We start from the raw sequence: 21,814 nt of genomic DNA on the forward strand, positions 1-21,814 counted from the left end.
AACTACACCCTGTATATGCTGCAGAGGATGTAGGAGCAGGCAGCTGTGCAGTGGAATTCAGACCATTTGAAGGCGGAGGTATTGTGGCCCCGGTACCAAATTTGGTACCGGGACCACTGCACTATGCAGTCCAGAAAGCTACCTCGGTGAAACGTTTTGGACTAAAAACAATATTGTTAGGTGTTCAGAATAGACTGGAAATTAGTGGAAATGATTGTTATTGAATGTTATTGAGGTTAATAATAGCGTAGGAGTGAAAATAAACCAAAAAAACTTGATTTTAACACTTTTTATGTTTTTTTCCAAATAAATCCGAATCCGAACCAAAACCTTTCGTCAGGTGTTTTGCGAAACAAATCCGAACCCAAAACCTCAAGCAAATCCGAATCCAAAACACGAGACACCAAAAGTGGCCGGTGCACATCCCTAATTAAAATGATACTAAACATGACACAGTTCCTGCAACCTGAACCTCAAATAACACTAAAGTGTACATATAATCATAATATATAAACTAATATTAAACTAAATACTATCTGTTCATAAATCACTGGAATGGAACCAATATAAATATGAAATATATAAATAACTAAATGTTAGAGTGCGAGTGTGTGCGTGCATATTTTACCGTGTGATCGTGTTACGTGGCATACTGATCGCAATCGCACGGTAAAACAATATTAACCAATATACTTTCGTTCATCCAATTATACGACTTCGACAGTTCCACCAAGTTTTTTGTGTGAGCAAAACAGGAAATGTGATGGAATTCCCACCGCTGTAATCATCTAACAATATTGGTGGTGTTATCAGAAATCACATATCCTCAGGAGGGTACAAGCAGGATTAGCTATGTTGCAATGACATTTTGACGTTTTTCATCATCCTCTATTTATTTATATTGCACCACTAATTCCGCAGCACTGTACAAAGAACTGATTCATATCAGTCCCTGCCCCATTGGAGTTTACAATCTAAACACACACACACACACACACACACACACACACACACACACACACACACACCAATTTAATAGCATCTAATTAACCTACCAGTATGTTTTTGGAGTGTGAGAGGTAACCGGAGCACCCGGAGGAAACCCACGCAAACACGGGGAGAACATACAAACTCCACACAGATAAGGCCATGGTTGGGAATCCAACTCATGACCCCAGTGATGTGAGGCAGAAGTGCTAACCACTAAGTCACTGTGCTGCCCACAAACAGGTTGACCGCAGTATGCCTCGTGGTGAAATAGATGATACACAGAGTAGCCTGCCTCGGAAAGATCTGGCATTGTTTGTTAGATGCTGCTGAAGGCAACTTGTCAACCCAGTGGGCTGTCAGTCATATAATCTTTAGTTTTCTCAGTTCCGCTTGTCCACATATCTGTGGTTAAGTGTAGAATGGCATTTTCTATCACATTATTTTCTTTTTTGTAACTGTTTTTTTTTCCTGGTACAGGTGAGGAATTGCTTTTCTAGTAAAATGGTGTAGTGATGAAATTTGGTAACAGGGACACAATACCTCAATTAGTTGTCTTAAAACAGCTGCATTTATAGTGGTTATTGCACGCAGTTCTAATACTAGCATAGTCACCATGGCGTCTGTGATCCACTTTGCTAGAGGAAGAAAGTATGAAAGCTGTTACCCAGTCGCAAAGGATTGTTTAACAGTCAATTGTTGTAAACTACTAGTAGTCTTCTTCTTGGTCTGCTTCTGGGTTGAAGATCCACCCCCAGCAGCAGGAGCAGCAGCAGTGGGCCTAACGCTCAAGGATTCTTCTGAGGAGTCCTTGATAGGGGAGGAGTCATTTCGCATCAGCAACTTGGATGCAGGACTAACTCCGATCACTTGTGGGGGTATTGATGATGAAGGTGTTGGGGGTGTAGATTGCAGGTGCTGGGATCTAGATAAGAGAAGGGAGGTAGCTGATGCTGGACTGCTTCTTGTTATTTTTTTAGCATAAGTTTCTGATTTTCCCAAGAGCTTTCCATGAACTCTCTTCAAATGGCACATGGATGAGGATCCTAGATGGTTAAGATCCCTACTTCTACTGACTGTGGCTTTACAGTACTACAAATGGCTAGCCAACTGTTGTCAGAATTTAAGTAAAAATAATTCCACACATAAGAGGTGGATTTTTTGATCTTATGCCCAGACAGGACAATGGCCTTCTTATCACTGGCAAGAACTGCTGCAGTCTTTGTTTGAAAGTGTATGAAAATAATATTGTGACCTGTGATAATTGAATACATAAGTACAATAAGAAATAAAGAACCTAATGATGTGTGGGAGAAGGGGATTTTTTCTGTAACTGGACAAACCCTTTAACTATATAAGACTTTGTGATTAGACATTCTTTGGACTTCCTGGAATTTCTTACCAGGTGGATCAGTAGCTTGTATGTTGGTCAATAGAGCATTTGTAGGATACCCAGATGATGGCCAAATTGTACCACAGTTGTGTCTGACCACATCCAGAAGTCCATACATTATTACACATATGGGCGTATTCAATTGTTTGCCGTGACCGCCGAAAAACGAGCGCGTTAAAACTATTACCATTTATACGGTAATTACTCGCTCAATTTCAGCTCGCAGCTCCCTGAGCAGCGAGCTGAAATTGAGCGAGTAAATTACTGTATGAACGGTAATTACGCACAATATTACCGTATAAACGGTAATAGTTTTTGAGCGCTCGTTTTTCGGCGGTCACGGCAAACAATTGAATCCGCCCAATAGAGTCTTGTTTACATGCTGCATTCCCACCTAGAAAAAATATTCTCTTAAGGTGTTTGTTAGCTTCCTCCCCGGGGGCTGCTACATGCAGCTGTTTTCCCAGATTTCTTCTGGTTCTGCAATGCAAAATCAGCAAATTAAATGAATTTTATTAACATTCTTCAAAGGGCGGCGGACGGGGTGTGTAAGCAGGAGTATCCATTGCAAACTGGAGTGTGTTGCCCTGTGGTCCTCCAGAACATAACCACACCCTCTCCACACCCTCCATCCAGGGGCTGTGAGAGAATCCGGGAAAATCGGCTGCAGGGACCAGCAGGAGAAGGCACCTTAAGAAAATGTTAGTTTAGATGGTAGTGCAGCTGTAAGCATTTTTGAATATATTTTGTTTTGACAAATAACGCTGAATAGATGAAAGTGATAATAATGTTATACTTTTTGGATAAGCAGTTCTGTTTTTGTGGAGAATGAGGCCTTAAAGGGCTGTACTCCTAAAACAAAGAAGAACTGTGGGCAGTGCATAGTAACATAGTAATATTCTCCTCTAACTGCCCCATGATCTTCCGCTGCTCTTTGTATTCTTGGCAGTTTTCTCAAACTGCAGCTGTTGTGCATCAGTCACATTACATAAACCACTGCTATGAAACATGCGGGTTAGTTGTCCCAGATTTTCTTTTGGGGATCCCCTCATTGTCAGGTTCTATTGGAAAACATCTCTTATAGGACCACAGGACAATGGCACGTGGAAACTTGGTCCCAGCTGATAAAAGAAGAGCAGTATTGGGTTAAACTACTTTATAATGTTCCACCTGCATGTATGCTTCTAAAAGTTTAAATGTAAGGTTATCATTTTGAAACCATGGTGGGAATGCACCCGTAAGAAAACATTCATCCTACTTTAATGTTCTTTTCAAATGTTAGTAGCTGAAAAGCACATTAATAACTGAGAGCTGTAAATAACATTAATTATGTAGCGGAATAGCATTTTTCTGTCTGCAACCTTCGTAACTTGACAGTTGCTCTTCCATCTTTCTCTTTTCCAGTGACCGGCATTAATTGGGACCAAGGGGTAGATTTTACTAAAGCTTCTGAAAAGGAAAAGTGGGTGTTGCTCATAGCAACCAATCAGATTCTAGCCATCATGTTCTAGCACAGTGTTGGCTAACCTGTGACACTCCAGGTGTTGAGAAACTACAAGTCCCAGCATACACTTCAAGCAATAAGCTGCTATATATTGGCAAAGCATTGCCAATATATAGCAGCTTATTGCTTGAAGTGTATGCTGGGACTTGTAGTTTCACAACACCTGGAGTGTCACAGGTTAGCCAACACTGTTCTAGCATATACTAGATAAATGATGGCTAGAGTCAGACTGGTTGCTATGTGCAACACCCACGTTTCCTTTTAGAAGCTTTAGTAAATGTATCTCCAAGCCTTTTAATCACCAACCATTTTCCCATTTTTACTACCTGAATGTACTTTGGCCAGCCGTTGACTCTTGCATGACCTGTACCATCTTATGTATGTTTAACAATCTGGTTTTTAATGTTTAATCCCCATGATATGTAAGATCAGCATATCATTGTCACTCCAGTTAACCAAAACAGTCCAGAAATTAAGTTATAGGACATGGTATCAATAACCTACACACAGAGGATAAAGCCATGTTCTAGTCTAGACCAATTTTTATCCTATCTACTCTATAGGAATTAGTGACATCACTAAGACATGAGACGTACAGTGTATTAAAGTAATTCTATCGTTTTTCAAATAAGCATTGTCTAAGCGATTTCTTGTGTTTCCAAGTCACAAACAATTTATTTAGCAGATGCAAAAGTTTTAGCAGTTCAATACATAATATAATACAGTACAGCCGATACCAAAGCTACATACCGCCGTACCCGCCTACGCTAGCTGCGCTCCGCTGGTACCAGCTACAGTACTTCACTCCAGAATACTGTGGTCAGAGAATGATTGCCACTGGTCCCAGCAAAGCTGTATTATATACACTCAGTGTTACAGAGAAAACAATACAGAGGATGTGGCTTGCTTCTATAGGTCCAGGCTTCGGGAGGGTCCAGTGTAAACAGGTCATAGGCCAGTTCAAACAACCACCTCCAAGGTTGAGGGTCAACATTCCAGATGATTCTCCCGCCCAGAAACCAGTTTAAGCTAGTCTATTCACAATACACAGTTTGTAACATTTTAAACATTTATTCCCTAACATCGCTAACTAGAGTATGCAATGCGCGATCCCTTTGGCGAATGAACCGGACAACTGCGGACACATAGGGGATTAAAATGATACTAAACATGACATGTTTCCTATAACCTGAACCTTAAATATCACTTAAGTGTATATATAACCTTAATATATATAACTATAAACTAAATACCATCTGCTCATAAATCACTGTGGAATGGAACCATTATAAATATGAAATATATAAATAAATGAATGAGAAAGTGTGAGTGTATGTGTGCGTATTTTATCGTGCGATCGCGCCGTGCCACGTGTTATGTGGCATACTGATCGCAATTCCGCGGTAAAACAATATTAACCAATATACTTTCATTCATCCAATTATATGACTTCGACAAGTGTCTCATTGATGTTGGTAGCATTTTCATGAATACTGGTTCAGCCACCAAACTGGCTATCACAACTGTGTATACACTTAACTGATTTATAATTGTTAGAATTATACAAAATAGGGTAGGACTGGGAGCAAAAAGCAGCCAGAGAAACTAACTAAAGTAGCGGCCAGTGTGCATCAATCATATGGTCTGTGCTTTATTATAAAATGTACTCTACCTAGGTCAAAAAACATTCTTTCAGTATAGTATTATAAATAAAAAACTAATCTCATGCAGCCAATTGAATGTAGACATACCTTATGATTTATCTTTCTTCAAGCTTGTACCACGTCACGCTATCTTTCTTGTCCTCTCCTTTTGTTCTCACTGTTTTCTATTTCTACATCTTCATCATCTTCACTTTCATGTGTTCCCCTATTGTCTCTATAGGATATTAGTATAATAGTCAGTGGTGCGGTAGGGAGGGCTAGTAACCAGGGGCAAGGGAAGGTATGTATTATTGCAGATGGTACAAACATTTGTAACATAATACATCAATGCATCAACATGTAAAATAAAGCATGTGGGATCCAAAAATCAAGATGATTGGTTATGTAATGTGAGCAACAACAAAAGTAAGAGGTCTTGGAGATATAGTTTCAGATGATAGGTAGGAAACCAATAATTCCTGTGTTGTGTAGGAAGAGGTATATTACAACTTTGTAAATAACTGTAAAGATCTCGCCTCGTATGCAGTCCTGGGAGCCCGATTTAGAAAAATAAATTTAATAAAATAAAAAAAATAATAATAGAGAAGTGTTACTAAAATAGTGCATGGGCTACATAATAGAACTTATCTGGAATTACTTGAAGAGCTGCACATGTACATTTAAGCTGGGTGAAGCCAGTTTGTATACATCATAGTCCAGAGACCTTGATCCATGAGATAAATATTTCTAGATGCCTTTTAACAACAGCCTGATCTTCTGTCCACAGTCTCTTTTTCAACGGTTTGAGCACATAAACTGCTTCTAGGAAAGAAAGATAAAAGTAGTATTATTCTTCAGTCAAACATCACCACAGCCTGCAGGGGTAAAATACATAGTGGTATTTCTGCTTGACGAAGAATAATGTCATTATACCCTACTAGAGGGGTGTGATTTTAACATTAACTAATATACAATAATATATACTATAATATACAATGGATTCTGATGTCATGTCCGTAAGCTTGAAAACTTGAATCAGCTCATTGTCTTTCAAGTTCATTGAGACAGCCAGACTTGGTTAGACAGTCAGAGCCTCTGATAGTGTTTGTTGATCCCAGTCTTGCAAAAACTATACGTGTTGTCATTTGGTACACCAACTTTGTCACATGTTTTGATAAAGATCTCCAATAAAGTACAAGTCTTCGTTAAGCAGCACAGGCACCTTACTAGACCTTTTACTACTGATTTCTAATCTGGTTGTCACTGTGCTGGCAGCTCCAAGGAAAGAACCACTCGGCTGGGTCAAGACGCTTAGTCCTGAGAGCAGGAGTGGTAGTGAGGTACAAGGTGAAATCAAAGGATTGTAGCAGGTAGAATACTGATGGAGAAAGTCAAGGGATTAGAGAAGGTAGAAGAGTAGGGGACAAACCCAAGGTTGAAGGATTGGAAACGGTATAATCATAATGTACAGTCCCAACAAAACAAGTCACTTTCAAAGCACAAACAGAGAGAGCCAAAACAAGAACTGAGGGACAATATAGAGGCTACAAACGAGCTAAATAAATGACTGGACCGTTTCACTGACGGGCTGATTGTAAAGACAACTGTGCAGTAGTCCAGGTGAGGCGACTAGCTAGATTTCTGTTCTTAGCAGTGAGTCGATTACAGCAATTGAGAAAAGGTGTTTGTAGCTGTCTTTGTAATTAGATCTGAAAGATGTCATATATAGCCAGTGTGTGAATCCTCACAGCAGTTGTTTTCTGACAGCTGTCATCTGGAGATAGTGTTGTAAATCCTCACACTGGTCAAGTTATCACTTTCTTTTCAAGCTTTAATAGGCTCTCATACAGATCTCTATTAGCATCTGTTCTGTTTCTCCAAGAGTGGTTTTACTGCTTCTGCTTCTCTTTTGAACAGTATGATTTAAACTAAAATAGTTTCACTCCGCATCTTCTGAGCAAAAGAGTTTTAATCCAACTTTTGATTTGCCCTTTTTCTTAGAATTCTTGAGAAAATTTTGCAACATCGCATTGTTCAGCACTTTAACCTAATGCAGTGTACTAAGGACACGGCCAGACACATAGGTATTCCATTGTGTTTCATAAAGTGTGATAACAATTTCAGCCTGGTGTTTTGTTTCACGGTTACCTTCCATGAGACTTTTTCCAATCGCTGTTTCTGCAGCTTTATATAGCAGACAATTTTTTTAAGCCAGTGACGGCTTCTTATTTGTTAAAAGCACACAGTTTGCTTGTGCCTAGCAAAGTAGATCTGGTTGGATGAATAGCTGCTTTCAAATACTCAATACTCAATGAGAATACAAATAACTTGTTGTAGCTACCTCTGGTATATGTATGCAAGTTGTGTTCAATTTTGCCAATGTTTCAAGTGCAAAATATCTCAGGTTTCATAAACGTAAAAGATGTCGATGAGCTTTACTCTTGTAGATATATTACTTTCTTTACGTACTGTGTAAATGGCTACAATATAACAGCCTCAATTACATTGAGCTACTCCTTCCTCTTGTACAATAAAAGAGGTTCTTTAGTCGGAATGTCTATCAGATTCCAGCTAATAGATATTCTTTTGTTTTATCTCAATACTACTATATTTTTATATTTTATCTTGTTCTTAAGTGTTTTTGGTCAACTGGCTTCTTACAATTATATTGATAGAACAATGGGTCCTTATTTTGAATATAGCACATTTTCTCATTGTTTTTGATATTTTAATTGATAGAAATTACAGCAACGTAGTTGTGCTTACCTAATAATACCTCTTTTATTGACCCATTCCGTAGGCATGTTGATTGCTTTTCGTGCTGTCTGCCACCTTGGGAATCGCTTTCAGTTGCTCAGGACAGTTCATGCCTCTCAGTTCCTCATGTTTTCCACTACAGGCGTATGTATTGCCTTCTACATTCCAATGGATTTACTGCACGATTTATTTTGGCATCGGTGATGGTTATTTTTGGAGATACAAATCCTGTATTTGCATACATTTCATATTTGTTTGTTGTTGCTCGAATTTTTTTTTTTTGTTTTTAATTGTTTTGTTGTATTCTGACCTATATATAACAATAACTCCGTACAAACATTGACAAAAGTGCCGTGGGGAAATAACTAGTTTTACTGTTTTGTTGATTAGGACAAATATGTGATGTTTATTTTAATCTAAATATACACAATGTGTCTCAGCCAAACCTTAAATAAAACGGGCTTCATTTCAAAAAGTGTTTCTAATAACTGGAATTTAATTAACAGTTGTTGATTTAACAAATGTTGGAGGCAAAATCTGGTGTGATTGCTAAAATCTGAGCATATAATAAAAACAAGACGCATCACAAATGTGTCAAATTTTGCTCCCCTTCATCTGTCTCCCCTGGTTCATACCGCACCCTTCATGTTACTTTTGCTTCCCTTCAGTTACCTTTCTATTGCCTTCTTTCTTCTCTTCTGTTTTCTTCTGTATTTCTCGTGGCTCCTCTCTGTGCGCTCCTCACTGGAAATGTCGGGCATGATGACATCACACCCAACATTCAGTGCGAAAGGAGGAGGGCGCCGTACGCTGCCGCGTCAGATAAGTATTTTTTACATTTTTTTTTTTTTTTTTCTGCCCTGGCGGGGCTGCAAATTTGGCACGTCTGCTTTAAGGTGTATCAGTCACATGCACACACTGGAGACATCTTTTCTATGGGCTGAACCAATATTCATGAGCAAGCAGCCTTGCTTCACTTCAAAGCAGTGACATCACTGAGGAATAAGGCTCTTTAATAAAAAGAACATGTTTTTAAATGAAACATTCCAAAATGTTAAAAACGTGAAAAAAACATGTATTTTATTGTCTTGATATGTATACACCAATCAGCCACAAAATGAAACCCCCCCCCCCCCGCCCTGCCTATTATTGTGTAGGTCCCCCTCGTGCCACCAAAACAGCTCTGACCTGTTGAGGCATGGACTCCACAAAACCTCTGAAGGTGGCATCTGGCACCAAGACATTGGCAGCAGATCATTTTAAAGTCCTGTAAGTTGCAAGGTGGGGCCTCCATGGCTTGGGCTTGGTTTTTCACATCCCACATATACTGACTTTATTGATGATTGAGATCTGGGGAATTTGGAGGCCAAGTCAACACCTTGAACTCTTTGTCATGTTCCTCAAACCATTCCTGAACAATTTTTGTGATTGTGATTCATTGTGATTGTGGTTGTTTCCATGGACGAGACTTCAAAATCTGTTCCCGGAAAATTTGATTGTAACTGTGCCTTTGGATAGATTTTGCTTGTCCTATTTCCTTATTTTTTTTTCACAGATCTCCTGTGTTCTTACTGATAGATCCATTTATAAGCACATATTGCTGGCAAATGTTGCATGTGATCAGCCAAGCATATACGTATGTTGCGGCACCCTCCAGTACAGTGCGCACACCCAACTTGAAACACTATGCAAACACACCACACTTAAACCCAAAGCAAAATTGTACCCCACATACATAAAGGCAATGCAATTATACTGTTTGAAAAGATAATCAAACAAGGCCTACAATTAATCTATAACAGAAAACGACTTGACCACACATCCAACCTAACCGGTGGTAGTCACATTAATGGTGCTAATAACACCGACAGTGACTACCACGGCAACAAATTAAAGAAAGTGACTTGCCCAACAGTTAATAAATGCAGACTGACCTTCATAATGACTAAAGAACTACTCGACGGTCATCTGACAAATCATGAACAGCAGTAACGACGGTAGGGCAGTTTGACGTAATTTAAAACGGCGACCGAGATATCAGCACTTTAAAAGCAGCAATGCCAATTGTCATCTAAGGTAAGTGTTAGGGTTAGGATTAGGGAGCCGCCACTGCCGCTTTAAAAATACTAATATAGCGGTCGCCATTTTAAATTACGTCAAAACGCACTGCCGTCATTACTGCTGTTTGTGATTTGTCAGAAGACTGTCGGGTAGTTCTTTTGTCATTCAGAAGGTCAGTCTGCATTTAATAACTGTCGGGCAGGTTTTGTTGAATTTTAAATTTTGTCGTGGTAGTCACTGTTGGTGTTATCAGCACCGTTAAGTCATACTCCACCCAACCTAACAAGGATGATACCGAAAAAATAATAAAACCAGCAGACAAAGGAGGAGGAATAGTAATTATTGACACTACCAAATACATAGAATAAGCCAAAAGACTCTTATCTGACCTCCTTACCTATGAAAAACTAACCTACAACCCTACTACCAAATACATATTTCAGTACTAGATAAAATACTAACGAAAGGACTCCCAGACTATATCCTAAACCAACACAAATTTCAATACCTACAAACAAAATAACCACAGATGTCTACATTCTAATTCCTTCCAAAAATACACATATAGATCATCCCCCCATGTCAGTAACATAATTAAAAAAAACAAATAAACATCAAATACATCCTCTCACATAACTACTTTACAAGACATACAAATACATGGGACAGCTATGGGAGCCAAATTTGCCACCAGCTATATCAACCCATACATGAACTCATGGAAAAACAATGTAATTTAGGAACTACACCAGAGAGTATATATTTACTAAACTGCGGGTTTTAAAAAGTGGAGATGTTGCTTATAGCAATCGAATTCTAGCTATCATTTATTTAGTACTTTCTACAAAATGACAGCTAGTATCTGATTGTTTGCTATAGTGAACATCTCCACTTTTCCAAACCCGTAGTTTAGTAAATATATGCCCAGGTATCTTAACCAAATCTCTAGACATGACGGACAAATTTAAATGGAAGGGATACAACTCTCCAGCCCAAAAAAATGGTAGGACTAGGGTTGAACAAATAGGTCAGAAATAATTGAGCTAGACTATGACACACCCCTCAACCTGAAAACAACCCAAAGAAGAAACAATCCCATTAATTGCACAAAACAAGTGACCTCTAAAAAAAAAATACCAAAGAAACACTGGAATATGCTAAGAAGTGATGAATACATAGGCCACATGCTACTAGACAGATTGCACATTACACAGAGAAAAGCCAAGACTTGCAGGAACTACTGATACCTAGCCAGTTCCAAACTCACAAAATGCAATACTTTCACATCCACAGACACTGGAGATAATCCAAATCAATAAAAGTATCAATTGCAAGTCCTTCTTATCCCCTGCCCATGTAACCTCAATGCAGTGTCTTTACTATTCATTTCCCTATTTATTTGTTTGCTCATCTATTCTTTTATACGTTCATGCATTTACTCATCCCACTATGTATCTTGAATCCTCCCCTCACACCACTGATCCAGACACCCTCCCTTCACCCTCTCCCTCGGTCTACTCCAACATGTTGAGTGGCTGCTCTTGCACATACCACTATTGGATGTATATTTTTGTGAGACCTGAAAAACATTAGGGGTTCCCAAGGACCGGATTTGGGGAAACACTTCTCTAAATTGATGGCCCCACTCTTTCTTCCAAAGGAACCCACTGTGGAAACCACACACCGGTGGCAAAATGTTTTTGGGAATACGCCTACACCAAATCACAGTTTGATCTCAATTTATTGTTTTTACTTTTTTTTTTTATTTCTTCTTTGCTTTACATCATTTATTCCTTGTCTATTATTGAACCATTGTCCTTTATCAATAATTATGTTTACTCTTTAGAAATCTATCTCTGAATATGTTTCAGTGTGTATCTAATTTTTTTTATTTTTTTTTTACATCAGTTATTCCATTTTACTGTTTAGTAGTTGTAAATTAATTATTATGTTTATGGCACAAAAACACTGATTAAATATACAATAATAAAAAACAAATCTCACAATGCTGCATGCAGCCAGCATTGTTGTCTGTCAGTTTTGTATGATTAGAATGCAATGAACATTAGTGCAGTGCTCTGATTGTTTAACAGATACTATATCAAATTACGGTTTGTGAATGGGAAGAGTAATGGCCAGACTAATGGACAGATAAAATTGTTGCACATTGTAAAGCATCAACCCGCACATGACCCTTGCCTTGTTGTACAACTGGCTAGATAAATATCCCTCAATGTATCGTCCTTTTAATAAAAGTGATTCCACTGAGATTCTTATTTCTGTATCTTTTGTTCCGTAGCCTGATTAAAAAGGACAGACCGTTTGAAATGCCTAGCTTGAGTGCGAGTCTGTACAGGTTACCTAGGCTCTCTGCTGGTGGAGTACAGTCTGCAAATGTTCCATTGTTCTTTCATCACAAACTGTGTCGCCGTTTTAAATCTATATTGAATTTTTATTTCTTTGACATTCGTTGTAAATATTCTTTTTCTAGTTTTATGTCTCATTGGAGTTCTTTTTTAATCTATTTTATTAATGTATCTAATTTCTTTTTTTTCAGACTATGTCTTCAAGACACAAAAATGCTAAACGGATCCAGGGTATTGATGGCAATGTATGGTAAGAAGTCACTTTGAAATATGACGTTATTCATTCCTACAGAGTAGATCCACTATAATATATCTATTTTTTCCATTGTGGTTTTTTTATTCCTACACTGGATTTGGGGTAATAGAGGGTCTTTGATAGGTATCTGGCTGTGGATCCAAGCGTTGTGGTGAGTGTTGTAGAAGACGGCTTTGATTCCTACAATGGCAAAGGATTATTTATAATACCAAAAAATGTTTTAACATTTTCCACAATATATTTAAATATTTGAGGGCATGCAGCTGTTGTATTTTAATAACAGTCCACTATAGCATTAATATATAATTAAATTGACAAGTTTTCTAGTGTAACTGTCTCAGATGCACAATCTGTATGTTAAGTACAAACTTAACACTAAAGACCAGCCCAAAAAATCATATCTTACCTTTGGTAAAATACACTGAAAATAACAGGAGACAATACAACATGCCCCCTCTGTGTATGGAAGATTGAGTGCCACTTTTAATTTCACTTTCTGTCCTTACTACTTTCTTGGGACATGAAATGGGAAGGTGACAACTTCACAGGGTTAAACATAAGCTGTGATCTCTACCTGCCATATTCATTGCTTTACCCTGTCCTACTCTGTATTACATATAGACCTTGATCATTCTAGAATCTAGAACTATACCCTCCTTATTCATTCATCCTCTGCTTTACTTGTTCTAATTCAGTTCTCACTAGCAATCGCCATGGTCTTTTCTAACCTCTTTGCACTTCTATTTCCCACTAATATAGCATACCTCTAGATTTATCATACAAATCCCTCTGTGCTTTACTCCATATACACAGCATTCCCCTGTATTCCTCATTATCCCTATGCAGAGCACTCCTGCTCCTTCACGTTCAGTACCTTCAGCTCTCTACCAATTCATACACCTGCCGGCAGATTTCAGCAGCTTACTACGGATCCCTTAAATTAGCAGTAACCAATCTCACAGTCATTCCCTTGTATGCACCATATAACACAGCTCTCATTTAATTAAATACATAATATTATCTCTCAGGTTACTATTATTCCTTTGTTCAGACATTTATTTCCATCAGCTTATCTTCCTTATTTAAGTATCTAGTTCTCTCTAATTCAGCATTTACTACCAACCACCCAGTGCTGCTCCAAAGTTTTCACATCATTTAACTCCCTGATCGCTGTACTAATTTGTTTGAGGGCCCAGTTCCATAATTTATTCATTCAAATCACATAGGACTTGCTCAATTCTAGCTATGTAATCCTTTATTTGATCTAAAGACCCCATTTCCTGGGATTTGAGTTCCAATGCCTAGCCATTCACTCCAAGGGCTAGATTTACTAAGCTGCGGGTTTGAAAAAGTCGGGATGTTGCCTATAGCAACCAATCAGATTCTAGCTGTCATTTTGTAGAAGGTACTAAATCAAGCTAGAATCTGATTGGTTGCTATAGGCAACATCCCCACTTTTTCAAACCTGCAGCTTAGTAAATCTAGCCCCAAGTCTTCATTTTCTCATCCTTTTATTTTATTTGAGCACCTCACTGCTCCAATCATTCATCTTTGAGCGTGCCATATTGCACCATAGTTTTTACTCAATCTATCTCCCTACTCCATAATCTGTATTTGATTATTGTACTGCATTTGACTATCTCTTTACCTAATCTTGCACTGGATCTTCCAGCTTCCCTTAGTCCCTTTCATAGCTCTCCAATAAGTTGTGTTTCATGCTGTCATTCTGTTATTTCCCCATCTTGTGCCACTCCAAGGTCCCCTATTTTTGTACCACAGTTTACATAGAGATGATTCGCCTCAACCTTTTTGCACTATGTTTCAATTAATTGTCACACTTAACACTTTCATCAAGATCTTCTATCAACTGGGTTGTCTTTAACAACTGTCTTTTATTTTCATGGTTCCTTACAAACTCTACAGTCACTAAGACTGATGTCAATGTCTCATAGGGGAGCTTAATGAGCAGCACCATATACCGTTCCTAATTTCATTTGAATCTAGCCTCCTATCCATCTTCTGTTTTTTTTGTTGACTGTAAGCTCAGATGTTATGTTGGAAAAATGATTGTGCAAAAAGATAGCAAGATGCTTAGAAGAGAGTTCTCAAGATGTATTTGTAAAACCAGTTAAGAAATGTAAAGGTTCTTAGGATAAACACAAGAGGTCTGTCCATTACTCAATGAAATAGATAGATGTGCACATGCACCATCGACATTATGAGCCTCATTTTGAGTTATGTGTAAAGCAAAAAGAGGTGCAAATTTACACCTTGGCAAAACCATGTTGTACTGCAGGGCCAACATTTAAAATGTGTTGATAGATATATATAGTGGGGAGGGGGTGCCCTAGCTCATCTCTATGTTGCAGTGTGAACATAAAGCTGCCCAGTATTTGTGTGCTACATGCAAGGGCAGCCGGTCTGTTCCCTGTATGCAAAAATGTTTACATATGTGATTAATAATAACACTATATATCATAACTGCTTATCCTATCACTCATATGGTTTGTGTTGTTGTGATTTACATTGATGTCCTGTAGGTACAGCATTACACACAATGACATATGATAATGCTGCTCATGAGAAACTATCAGTATGGATTTGTGTGTGTTCCCACTCAGTGAAAGGCCTCTATGGATGATGTTTGTACTGTTTGATGATGTTCAAACATCAATGATGTTTGATGATGGTTGTACTTCATCTTATTTCTCTGGGGGAGTTTCAGTTGCCATCGATGTGGCGCGCGGACATTGCGCTGCGGACATTGCTGGCTATTGCGGTAGAAACCTCCCGCTCATTTTCCAGGATTTGCAAGGAAAAGTGAGCAGAGATTTCTGTCAAATCTCCGCCCCGAAGTGTCTTGTGGACGTTCCGGAGACACTTTGCTGCTAATTGATATTCCCCCAGAGTCATTTGTCTAATGTTAAACTTTGTGTGAATTCATCCACTATAATTGTTAATGTTAAATGTTAGCGGACTCTTTGCAAGAAAAGTGATGGATGAATATTATTATTTAATTTAGAAGTCTCTTTGGAATAGGTATTGCAATCAAAATAAACTTCTTTCATCATACTCAGTGTTACTTTGTCAGTTTAATCCACAGTTAATCTAAGTATATGCTCTTTGTAACTTTGTTATTTTGGTTTTGTTTACATTAGATTGTAACTATGCATGACCACCCACCACATGGTATGTGACAGTGATTGGCCAGGAGACACTGGGCCAAAGATGGCAATGTGTAATTTCTTAGCCTCAGCTGACATTAATAATAATAATAATTTTGGGACAATAGAGCACACATAAAATGGCATATTTAAGAATACAAAAAGTACAGATGTTGGAACAGAAGAGGATAGTGAGAGCCCTGTTCAAGACATCTTACAATCTAGTGGGAAAAGGGGGCAGCTGAGACAAGAGGAGCGAGTGTGGCTGAGAGTGGAGATTGGGACTCCAGCGAGGCTATCCTAGTTAGTATGTGTATGAGAAGGTGGGCTATAGTAAAATAATGGGGTTACAGGGAAAGTTTTTAAAGATTTGCAGGTTAGGGGAGTTTCTGATCGAGTGTGGTAGGGAGTTCCATGAGTGGGTAGCGGCACTGGAGAAGTCTTGTGTGAGAGCTGGTTATCATGGTGGAGGTGAGGCACAGGTTCGAGTATATTGAGATAAGGATTGAGTGGTATGAAGGTGGGGTTGAGGGCTTTGTAGGTAAAGGTGAGTTATTTGAATTGGATTCTGGAGGATAGAGTGAACCACTGTAGGGATTTACACAGTGGTTCGACAGTAGTGGAGCGGAGAGAGGTAGATTAGACTTGCTGCAGCATTTGGGACAGATAGGTGAGAGGAAAACCAGATTGGTAGAAGTTGCAGTTATTAAGGTTGAGGTGGATAGGTAAAGATTTGGTTACATCTTGGATAAAGGGCGTACTTTAGCTGATAATACAGTACATGCTGTCCTCATCTGCCTCGGACACCCCACTTTTTTCTAGTGTTTCCGACTCTCAAACTCAGCAATCTACTATTAAAGCAGAGTCGGGTTGCACACATTGTAAGTTTAGTTTTGCTATAGTAAAGTAATATACTTGGACCAGAAACAACCTTTCAAGAAGGACTAAAGGATAAAATAAAATGTAATGAATACACCCATCACTCCCTGTGCTTCTTTTTGTGTCTTTCCTTTGCTTTGTCCTGCAGATGTGTGGGTGTGCTCTCCGTTGGCCCACCCTATATTCAGTAGAGCTGGATAGACTACTTGTTGATATATATCTCCTTTATTCCCTGCACAATGGCTTCTGTCTGTAAGAACATAAGAGCTTTGGAGAGCAGTTAGGCGTGCCAATTATTGTAGTTTTTACACTATAAGCTGTCTATATTGCACCTACATATCATATCAACCCCCAAAAATTTTTTTTTTTCAAAATATGAATCGTGAAGCCAATAAACATTTTTCATGGTTAAACTACCTTTCCGCTTCAGCTCTGTTACCTCCACTCTCCGCTATACACATCTGACTCTCACGCCCTCCACTCACCTTCTTAGAACAGTATACTGATGGGATCTGATACAGGACCTAAAGCTGAGACTTCAGTCATTTGAGTTACTGTGACATCACTGTTTTTGTCCTTTCAGTATGAATCCACCAATACACGCAGAGTGATTCACATCAGATTTGCCCTGTTTGCTGCGTTAGAGACACACGTCCCTCCCAATATAGCAAGCAGTGTTGTGAAATAGAAAATTGTAGACATCTTTAGTTATGTATACTCATTTTATACAAACTTCTATAAATGATATAAATAAAACATGTACATTGTCCTAGTGGGTTTATCATCATCATCACCATTTATTTATATAGCGCCACTGATTCCTTATCGATATTACCTTGTGTAACACGGTTTGTATTTCTGTACAGGGTTGAATTTACGGCACTTTCTGCTGATCCCACAGTAGTCAATCTTGGCCAGGGATTTCCAGACATCTCTCCTCCTTCCTACGTGAAAGAAGCTCTTGCTCAAGCAGCAGCGGTGGATAAACTGAACCAGTACACTCGTGGCTTTGTGAGTAGAGACTGACCTTTTTTCCCAGATAACTATCATCTCTTGGTCAATTATCTAACCTGGGGAAACTGCTATACGAGTTCATTGTTTCCAATATTTAAAATAAAAAACTATTTCCAGGGACACGTTGCTGCTTAGCCAGTGCATCTAAGGGAGGAATACCATTCCCTGCAATTAGCTGCTGGTCATCTCCGCGATGTCCGACTGCGCTCAGTTCCAGGTTCTATAGTACCCGAACATCATTGATTTCCTAAACCCCTCTATGGGGTGCGAGGAAAACCTTGTAGTTACATTGCCGTAGAATGCCTTCATACCCGTTCCAGCAACACAAAATTGAATTCCCCCCCTAAGAATGTCACGTGCTGTGCAGTCTAGACTTGCCCTGGTGCGTTATAATGCCCGGCAAGATATGTATGCTGTATGTGGTTATTATGTCATTAGTCTTATTCATTAAATAATAACTTGTAATTCCTAAATAATGAAAATTGATAGTATCACATTAAATATGCAGAATAGGAGTAACGGAACTACACAGCAGATATTTAGTTAGTATCATCATTCACTTCACATAGTAATGTAATTTTAATACTATTCTGCAAACAACAATATAAGTACATTTACATTTTCTCATCAGCTTGACATATACGGGAGCCTGCTTAATATTATGGTTTTTACACTTCAACTTGTGAATTATTAAACAATAGTAGGTAATGGCAAATAATGTTGATAGTAAATGTCTTGTATTTTAATAGATTTGCACTGAAGGTTATATTTTAAAATTCGTTCCACATGACATAACTTGATCTAATAAGAGATCAGGCACACATCCCATGAGTGCTTTTATTTGAGAATCCTTTTCGCCTTAAAGTTAAATTTGGGACTGTCCCTGGAAACGAAGGACTATTGGCAACTATGGAAGTTGGGATTCTTGTGCTGGGAAATTTGGCTTTTCACAAAAAGAAAATAAGAACAACTAAGACAACTCCAGCAAAGGGCAGCAGTGCGCGCAAGGCCGCTCTACCTTCAGAGATGAGATAGGAATGATGAAGGGATGAGGCTTGGTTGCAGGTGTTTAACCCATTATAGGACCACACGTGGTTGGAAGCAAAGTTAATGAAGGTATAGTTTATCATTAACCTTTATTTTAACATTCTGTTTGTAGCTTTTTTTTCTTATATCTTGCCTTTTTTTTTTCAGGGTCACCCACTGCTGGTGGATGCATTGTCTCAAATTTATGGCAAAGTAACTGGAAGGAAGATTAGCCCAACAAAAGATATCCTTGTGACCGTCGGAGCTTACGGTTCCCTCTTCAGTGCAATCCAGGGCCTAGTTGAAGAAGGTGATGAGGTGAGTTTTATGTTGCATTAATTTATTTCGTATATACAAGCGGCTTTATGTAACAGCTGATAGCACTCCTTCTTCCTAGTGTTGGGGATTGGAGTTTGTATCCATAGTTTGCGTGGATTTCCTCACGTTGCTCTGGTTTCTTCCTATTGTCCAAAGACATACTGGTAGGTTAATTGGTTTGTTACTGGAATTATCTCTGATGTGCATCTGTGTGTTGGTGTGCCTGTGGCAGGAAAATTACACTGTAATCTTAATTGGGGCAGGGACATATGTGCCTAAATAAAGTTCTCAGATTCTATATAGTGATGCTATATAAATAAAAGATGACCGTGATAGTAATACAACATTACAGGGATTGTTTTGTAGATTTTGAGTACAGACCGTTTGTTCTCAGACTGCTTATGTTTGGCTAAAATGTACTGTTCATGACTTGCCTTGGCCTAAAGTGCCAATAGGCAACAACTTTACATTGTTGAGACAGCCATCTTGGATGCATTTAGCTGCTATTCTTTGGAATTGTCAGGCGCCGTCCCCGCTGTTCCTCCACTTGGCGGGGACGGACACCTGTCTCGGTCTGTTGCCGGGCAACAGGAATGCCGCGCCCCCCAGCTCCGTCGGGTGCATGCGCCCAGCCCAGTCCCTTTGCTAGGCAACGGGACACTAAGTATCGGCACAGGAGTGCCTGATTATTCCATCACTTCCTGCCTCCTATTTAAACCTGGCTCTGGCGCCATTAGGGTGCCAGAGTAACAGGTTAACTGCCTCTAGCTCAGGGGTGGGCAAACCAGTCCTCAAGGGCCAACAACAGTTCATGTTTTTAGGATTTCTGTCTGTAGAAACAGCTGGGATAATTACTGACCCAGCCAAATAGATTAACTCAGCTGTGCATGATTAAAGAAATCCTAAAAACATGAACTGTTGATGGCCCTTGAGGAATGGTTTGCCCACCCCTGCTCTAGCTCCACTGTGTTTTCTCCTCCATTTGTGACCCGGCTTCCTCGACCATTCTTCGGATTCTGTCTCCCTGTTGTGACCCGGCTTGCTGACCATCCTCCTTTCTGTGTGCCCCACCGTGTTCCTGTGACCTTGGCTAGAATTCTCCTGGATTCTCCCTTTTGTACCTCGCATAACGATTGGCTTGACCCGGACCGTCTGACCCTTCTTTCGCTACACCGGCAACTGATTAATAGGACCGCGACCTGTGTACCCTGTGCAGCAAAGTCCAAACCTCCTTGCAGGGGTCCCTGGCGAATACCAGGGGTACGTTAGACTCCTCACCTATTAGCTCAGTAGTGCTAATACCGGTTAGTGTTCCTCTCTATTCGGGCCTGACAGGAATCATTCACATCAGTCCCTGCCACATAGGAGCTTTCAATGTGTGTGTGACACACACGGTCACACATATATACACACACACACACACACACACACACACTTGTTTTTATTGCATCATGATTACATCTGAGGATGTCTGGAACATTGCGTATAAGACACCCCTTTCCTAATGCTCTGTCAACAGAACAATAATATGGGTATTTGTAGGTGCTGTTTGCCACCACTTGAGATTTACAGTTTGAAAACTTTCCCCACTATGCAGTCCGCGTCAGTACTTTGAGCAAAGTTAATTTTTTTTTGGCCATCTGAGGCCATCCACACGCCCACATACACTGACACCTAGCCATGGAGGTTACAGCCATGGTCAACCACTGCGTATTGTTTCAACAAGTTTGATGTCTCTTTAAAGCTGTTATGTGGTTCTTTATGTAGAATTTCAAACTCAACCAGTTCCGATCTGACAGTGCTGATGGTTCAGCCATGAGGCATGCCCTTTTTCCGGGCACCCAGCATGTTTGGATAAATTTGATCATGTGGTTCTCCACAGCTTGAACCTCCTCTCTGTCCCAGGTTTTTTTCTGCACTTCTTTGCAACCTGAAAGGAAGAAGAGCAGTCCATTACGACTCTGCAGCATACAGCGAAGGCAAAGTGTTTTGCCTAACGAAACTGTGTGCTACACCAACCTGTGGAAGGCTTGACTGGGCACTGGTTCCATGTTGCCTGCTCCCTACACCTGCTCTCTTCTGATGTGGAAATGTTGACCGAACACTTGACCATCTGTCCCTCTGTCACGGGATTGCTCATCATGCGACCTGTCACTTTGTAGCTGGACCGATTCTGAAAATAAACAGATATGTAAATGACCGAGGTAAAAGTCAAACGCATACATCGGACACAAGATTTTCAACTTGCAGTCCAGATCAGTGTGCATCTCGTCCAAATTCTTGCCCTTGAATTCAGCCAGTCTGCCACTTTCGAGAGCCATTAACGGTTTGCTGATCTTGGCGAATTGGAGGGTACCTTCTGGGAGGCGGTAATACTGACACTGGTGCACCCTGATGTCATACCCAAGACATTCCACAAACTGATCCAGTTCTGTGTCGTTTAGGT

The 21,814-nt window shown here is 39.5% G+C and overlaps 1 protein-coding gene across 9 annotated transcripts in view; it reads left to right on the top strand.

Annotated features, from left to right (window-relative positions):
- Positions 1-21,814, top strand: part of KYAT3 (kynurenine aminotransferase 3) — a 97,008-nt gene that overhangs the window by 8,352 nt on the left and 66,842 nt on the right. For 2 of the 9 annotated variants that reach the window (XM_075182410.1, XM_075182422.1), the window contains exons 2-5: positions 8,328-8,428; positions 12,903-12,961; positions 17,877-18,021; positions 19,219-19,368. In XM_075182410.1, coding sequence (XP_075038511.1) covers positions 8,330-8,428; positions 12,903-12,961; positions 17,877-18,021; positions 19,219-19,368 — 453 coding nt within the window. In that variant the 5' untranslated portion in view covers positions 8,328-8,329. Of the gene's footprint in view, positions 1-8,327; positions 8,429-9,069; positions 9,566-12,902; positions 12,962-17,876; positions 18,022-19,218; positions 19,369-21,814 lie in introns of those variants that run through there. The other 7 variants (XM_075182416.1, XM_075182415.1, XM_075182413.1 and 4 more) reach the window with 7 other exon arrangements.

This window comes from Mixophyes fleayi, chromosome 8 (assembly GCF_038048845.1).
Source record: "Mixophyes fleayi isolate aMixFle1 chromosome 8, aMixFle1.hap1, whole genome shotgun sequence".
NCBI classification, from domain to species: domain Eukaryota; kingdom Metazoa; phylum Chordata; class Amphibia; order Anura; family Limnodynastidae; genus Mixophyes; species Mixophyes fleayi.